The 7464-nt window shown below is 51.0% G+C and overlaps 1 protein-coding gene across 1 annotated transcript in view; it reads right to left on the bottom strand.

The window, feature by feature from the left end:
• VWF (von Willebrand factor) overlaps positions 1-4034 on the bottom strand; it is a 140347-nt gene extending 136313 nt beyond the window's left edge. Inside the window, exons 1-3 of the mRNA XM_040642061.1 lie at positions 3894-4034; positions 2673-2727; positions 1027-1191 (exon numbers count right to left, since the gene is read on the bottom strand). Of these exons, the coding sequence (XP_040497995.1) occupies positions 1027-1191; positions 2673-2727 (220 nt within the window). The 5' untranslated portion in view covers positions 3894-4034. The remainder of the gene's footprint in view (positions 1-1026; positions 1192-2672; positions 2728-3893) is intronic.
• Positions 4035-7464: the final 3430 nt, after the last annotated feature.

The raw sequence follows: 7464 nt of genomic DNA on the forward strand, positions 1-7464 counted from the left end.
CCCTGTTGAGTGGGCTTAGCCAGATGTTATCCCTGATGTGTTCCCCTCAGTAATTTTCCATCCACAGACCCCCCACCCGGCTCCTTGGCTGTAAATCCCCACTTAGCCTTGTTATATTTGGAGTGGAGCCCCATGCTTCTCCCTTACTGCAAACCCCCCCGCCCCCGCCACCATAGCAGTGGCCACTCTTGAATAAAGCCTTCCTGACTGTCTCTACCAAGTGTCACGAAAAATTGTGCTCTGATAACGTGGGTCTGTCCATTGCCACGCCATCTCCCCAAGGCTGTGGACCTCGTCCACACTCACACATCACACACATCAGATTCATTCTGAGTGTGAAGGTCACCAAACCACAATCTCCCCATCACTACCTCCAGGCTCGCTCCCAGCCCTGGAGAGAGCTGTCTCTCCTTAGTGCAGAGGAGCGTTCTCGCGTCCTGCCCAGGATCAAAATCCAGCTCAACCTTCGAGTAACTGCCAACCCTTGGCAGGATCATACCACCTCCTTGCGCTCAGCTCTTCATTTGTGAAACAGGGGTGGCTGCAACCCATACTCACATCTCAGAGCCGCTGTGGGGCTCAGAGATAAGTACCAGCAAAATACCAGCATTCCCCCGGGAGCACACGAGGTGTTCAACATCTGCTAGGGACCCTGAATTCTGCCAAGAACAGAGCAACGGCCCCTCCCGTTTGCTAGGAGCTCTGTGTGTTACAAAGCATCTTCTGGTTCATCATTTCTCTTGATGTTTTGGAGCTCCCAGAGTGCCGCCTACACCGAGCGATGCGCCCAACCACGGGAAAAGCACGAAGACTCTCTCCACCCCACCAGCCTCCCAAGAGAGAGACCTGGGGGGAAGCTAAAGGAAGCTCTTGGTCATGGACAGGCCATTCCCATCCATGTTCCCGCAGGAATCTGCAAGCTCAGGCACTGTCCTAAGAATATACTATCCCCAACCCCCGCCCGCCCTAGGTTTGAGCTTAGCTGGCACCTGCCCTGAATCCCTCCCTTCAGTGCCCCGGACTCACCGATAAGCGAGAAGGAGTGCTTCTGGCAGTCTCCAGCCAGGAGATAACTGCAATCTCCCGCAAAGCTGTACATGCTCTCGTCAAAGGTGTTGATGAAGTCATCTCCAAAGAGGCTGCACCGGGCCATCGGTGACCTGCCAACAGTCCCTTTTGTACAAAGGGTCCCTGCAGGGAGAGACTGCAGGTGAGCAGAGCTGGGACCAACAGCCCAAACCACTCCAGCCCTGTAGAAATGAGGCTGCGGCTGATAAAAATGGGGCTGTAGGGGAGTATTTTCCATCTTAAACAAGACTCACGTTGCTGCTTTTGGCCCTCACAAAGGACCCAGGACCCACCGCAGTAATAGAAGAACAGCTTTTCAGCATATCTATTTGTTTTAACGATATTTCTTACCGATTTAAAATGTAATACATGCTTATCAGAGAAAATTTGGAGAATACAGAAGAAAAATACAAGCAAGGTATAATCATCTGTATTCAGCAATAACTAAAGTTAACATTGCAGTTTTATCTTTCTGTTCTATTTCACAGCATATATACAATTATAGATTTTTTACGAACTTGTGTTCATCCTATACAATTTATCACCTATTTCTCAACGTATTACAAAGAAATTATCATACCATTGTGTATACTTGCAAAACATGATTTGTAGTGACTCTATTTGCATCTAAATGTATGCAGCAAAAACCCCTACTATTAGATTCTTAGCATTTTTCCAAATTTTTTAACATCTAAATAGATTGCAGTGAGCATCTTTAAGTATTAATCTACTAGTGTATCTTGAACAGTTTACAATCAAACGAATCAGCCTGTGTGTCCAACACATAGAATCTATGAAGCCTTAGCTCCTCTAGGGCCATACGCTAACTCTCCCAGGAGACCCTCCCACCACCTTCCCACTGTGTGTGTGTCTGTGTGTACGTGGGGGGGGGGGTCAGATGGGGCACCACAGTAGTAAATTTCTAGTAAAACTTCTAGTAAGTTTTCTGGGTCTGCTAGCACGGGACCCACCTAGTAGGAAGATGGAGAGGGTATGAAAAATGTACATTTTCCCCTGTGAGCAGCAGGCTGGATGTCATGGCCTGAGTGGTCTAGGTGGGGACAAGCCAGGGTCAGAAAAGGGTCCCTCTTGCTGTTCACGGATTCAGGTCTCAGCAAGGGAAGGGAGGCAGTGTAGTGCAGTGAAAGAGTAGTAGCCCAGGACCCAGGAGAACAGACCTCTGATCTCTGCTTTATGTGACTTTGGAGCATTTATTTTTCCTCTCTGACCCTCAGTCTCTTATCTGTACTCTGAGTGGTTCAACTAGATGACCTCTGCAGTCTCTATCCAATTCTTGGATTCCTTCTTCCCCCTCCTGCAGCCCCATTGCAGAGAACAGCTCTGTGTGGCCCTTGTGCTTTTTAATTGTCCAATCAGACTGGCATTTGCAGACACCTGCTCCTGGAGGAATACAAGCCAGGGGCAGGGGGCTCTGAAGAAGCTTCACAAGAGGAATGAACCAGTGACTCTGGCAGGCCCAACACAAGCCTAACACAGGGCTGGGCACACAGGTAAGCTCCAGACACACCTGCTGATTCCTGGAAGGGAGTTATTCCAAATGACCCTGAGGCAGGAGTAGAGAATGGAAGCAGTTTGGTACCTACCTGACAAGGTGAGGGCCAGAGCCAGCAGCACCGTCGCAAGTCTGGCAGGAATCATCTGCAGAGAAGCAGGAGAAATGATCGCTGATCACTGCCCTCACAGATAGCTGCTGGTATGCGCTACTGTCCATATGTGAAGTGGGAAGAACATTTTTTTTTAAAGCAAGAGAAAAGACTCATCCTTACTGGCCCTGTTTGCCTTGAACATGGAGTACTTGTCCCAAAAAAAAGCTCCCGGCCAGGCCCAGGCCCAAGAGTAACAATCACTGTGAGCCAAACCCTGGGCACCCTTCCCTCAACAGCAGACCCAGAGCCCAGGCAGAGATGGAAAGCTCTGCCCTCTCCTCTATATGCCTCCAGGCCAGCCTGGCCTCTCATTACCCTGCACTCCTGCACCAGCCAGGAGCTGACATGTACCTAACTCCCCCGTGCCTCTTCATCCTTCCACGCCCGGCAGCAGACTGGGGAGAAGGAGCTATCGTATGCTTCTGTTCCTACCGCAGGTCCCCAGATGTCGAGAATGCTCAATAGCCAAGTTTGCTGGTCAGTCCCCAGCCCTCGACCATGAGCACCTGGCATAGTGCCAGCCCCCAGGAGCTGCTCAGGCGACGAGCTGATGAATGGACAGGAGTCCAGTAGCCCCAGGCCCGGGCAAGTCTCCCCATAGTGTGCCCCCCTCCAGAGAGAGACAATTGACTCTGGCTGCAGAGCACACCCCAATCCCTTACAGCCCCTCTCCTCTTGAACACCTTGTTAAACAGGTATAGAATCTATCACCTGAGATTCACTGGGGGTGAGTCCTTTCCCACCCAATGCCTCATCCAACCCAAGAGAGACAAGCCCGATCTGTCCCGTATCTGCAGGAGGGGCACTTCGACCTCAGATATGGCCACATCTTGGTCTCGGAGCAGGTGACCCTCTCCAAGCTCCCAGCACACAGGTAGATCAGGCTCCTCCCAAAACACAGCCGGAGACGAGGGCAAAACCCACTCCAGCCTCGCCTCGTCAAGTACGACACGCAGCAAAGCCAGGCATGAACAGGAGCAGCCGCAGGACTCCCCAGAGACAAGTGGAGAGCGGTCCTTCGGACGGTCCCGGCTTTGAGTCACCCTCCACACAAGCCCTTCTCACCCGGGGACAGAGGAAGCCCTGTTCTCCAGGGGCTGGGACCTGTCCTCCTCTTCCTCCCACAACTGAGCCAGCCCCGCTCCCCAGAGACCAGACCTTCCTCTGCAAGCGGGGGCAGCAGGTATCTCCAAGGTCCGCTGGGAAGCTCAGTGCCGCACGACGGGGCCGCCCGCCTAGGCCATGCTCCCCGGCAGCCGAGGCCGAGGGGACTGCGGCAGCTCAGGCTGGCTCACTGCTAAGTGACCCGGGGGCTGCACTCCCGCGGCCAGGGGCCGTAAGCTGCCCCAGCAGGGGATTGGCCTCCCGTTCATTACCACAAGGAAACAATGAACGGAAATGGTATTAGAAATACCTCCAGGCCGATAAGGCTTTGAAGAGTTTGGTGGGAGACCTCGGACAGCTGCCACGATGGGCTGCCTTGCCCTCCCCACGCCCCCCACACCCCCCACCCACACGGAGGGCTCCACGCAGGCAGGGGATGACCGGCAAGGCTGGTTGACCCCGGGCAGGCTGGTCCAGGCCGGGGAAGAGGCCAGACCTGATCCACACAGCCTCTGGATCCGGCTGCCAAGGCCAGACACCGGGGAAGTTGGGAAAAACACCTCAACCTGAGCCAAATTAGCCTCTGTGTTTGGAGAAAGAAGAGAACGGATGCTTCCCGTCCACGCTAAGGTATGAATGATGCTGTCCTGGCCCTGACAAAAACAGGCCCTTTGAGCCCTGGCCAGCGTTCACGGTCCAGTTCGACGCAGGCCTGCTCCCAAGCCCAGGCCCCTGTAAAGTGATGCCCGGGGCGGCTTCATTCCCGTCCGCCCCCCGAGACTCTTGCACCCACTGCTGCTGCCTGACGCGTGCCTGACCTCACACACCATACGTGCACACCACACACCACACACATACACATACACACACACCACAGACATACACAGCCCCCACACCACACACATGCACACACATATCACACACACATACCACACACACATATCACACACACCGCACAGGTACACATATCACACACACAACACACATACACAGCTCCTCACACCACACACATGCACACACATATCACACACACATATCACACGTATCACACATACCACATGCATACACACACACCACAGACATACACAGCTCCTCACACCACACACATGCACACACATATTACACACACCGCACATGTATCACACACACCACACACATACACATACACACACACCACAGACATACACAGCTCCTCACACCACACACATGCACACACATATCACATACACCACACACACATCACACACACACATACACAGCTCCTCACACCACACACATGCACACACATATCACACACACCACACACACATCACACACACACCACACATACACAGCTCCTCACACCACACACATATTGCACACACCACACACACACACGCCACACATACACCACACACCACACACATACACAGCCCCCACACCACACACGTGCACACACATATCACACACACATATCACACATACACAGCTCCCCACACCACACACATGCACACACATATCACACACATACACATATACTACACACATACCCACACAACATCGCATACACACCACATGCCCTATCCACACCACACACACACACCTGACACACAACACACACTCCACATGCACGTACACATACCTTACACACACCACACACACGTAACGTATACCACACATGCACACATACCACACACACATATTACACACATACAACACACACATGCACCATACGCACACACACTACACACACACATTATTTGCACTACACACACAACACATGCACACATACCCCACATGCACATACAAACACACACATCACATATACACATATCACATATGCATACATACACACACCACGCCACACACATGTCCACACAACTTCACATACACACCACATATACTACCCACACTACACTCCCACCATATGCACATACGTACCATACACACCACACACATACATTCACACCACATACATACACATACACATATACCACACACACAACACACATACACACACCATACACATACACCATAAACACACACATGCCACATACATACACACACCACATCACACACACCACATACACATACCATGCACGCACATACATATGCATATCATACACAGCACACGCAGACACACAGCATACATATACACATATCACACACCATACACACACCATACACACATGCATACCACATACACACACCATACACACTACACACATCATACCGCATACACAAACACCACACCTGCACACACACATACCATACATACACAACACATACACATATCACACGCACAGTATACACACACTACACCACACATACCACACACACCACACATACACATACCATATACGCACACACACCACATACAATACACACACATCCCACATATACCACACACGCCACACACATCCCACACATGTACACACACACCACACCCACATGCACCACACACACCACATACACCACACACACCCCACATACAGTACCCACACCACACAAACACCCATACAACACCACACACACCACAACATGCACATATACACACATACCACATTCATGCACCACATACACACCACACACACATATACCCCAATCCTTCTTCCCAATCTCCCGTTCCTAAGAGCCAAATTCTCCACATCATCTGCTAAACCCATTCCTGCCAAAACAGGTAGCTGATAAAATAGAGGCGGAAGGTGACTCTGATGGTGGGGTTCCAGGCACCATGACAGGCAGACTCAGACCCATGTAGGTAGGGAAGCCCACCTCGCTGCTTCTCACCTGTGATTCCCACTTGCCCTAAGACTCTGGGAGACCATCCCGTCCCCAACCTCCCCACTCCTCACACACATGCCTCACGCTCTACCACTCCCTCTACCGCCCAGCAGAGGAGGATGAATGTTCCCAAGGAAGCAAAAGGTGATAGATGCAGAGTTCGTATGATAGAGAAGAAAGGGTACTTAAGAATTTCCACTTCCAGCTTGCTTTTTTTTTTACTAGATAACCTGAAAATCCGCCCACTGTGAAACATCTCTAAATGCCATGTTAAGTATGACAAATACTTTTTAAACGCACAGCTAACCTGGGAGGAGAATAAGGGGTATCTCCAAGGATCAAGGATCCCCGTGAGCAGGAAGTGGTGCCAGCACACAGGTCTAGTGAATCTGGGAACCTTCCAGGCTTGAGGCCATGCTTGGCAAGAACATGAAATGAGGCTCTGGGCCTGACCCAGGCAGAGAGCTGGACAAGACCCTACGTAAGGCTGATATGTGAAGGGAAACCTTCCAAAGGGCGTACCAGGAAAAATTCCAGTCACCAACATGGAAGAAAAGGAGCTTGTCTATCTCTACCAGTTTTGGTGATGGGAAAATGAGGTCTTTCTCTAAAATTTGTCACCACGGGCCCACACTCGTGCAGGTTTTGGGTTCAAATGGACATTACCGCATGGTCCAGAAACTCCCAAGTTGGGAAGATAACACAGAGGTTAGTCTTAGGTTAGCACCTGGGCTCCTGGTAGAAACAAAAAATGAAATCTTTCTAAAAAGATAAACCTTCTTCCCAGGTCCCATATGATATCCAGAGATAAAGCTCTGTAGATCAACTCAAAATCACAAATGTTACAACACTTGAGAAAACA

Source organism: Ursus maritimus, unplaced genomic scaffold, assembly GCF_017311325.1.
Source record: "Ursus maritimus isolate PB19 unplaced genomic scaffold, ASM1731132v1 scaffold_26, whole genome shotgun sequence".
Lineage (NCBI taxonomy): Eukaryota > Metazoa > Chordata > Mammalia > Carnivora > Ursidae > Ursus > Ursus maritimus.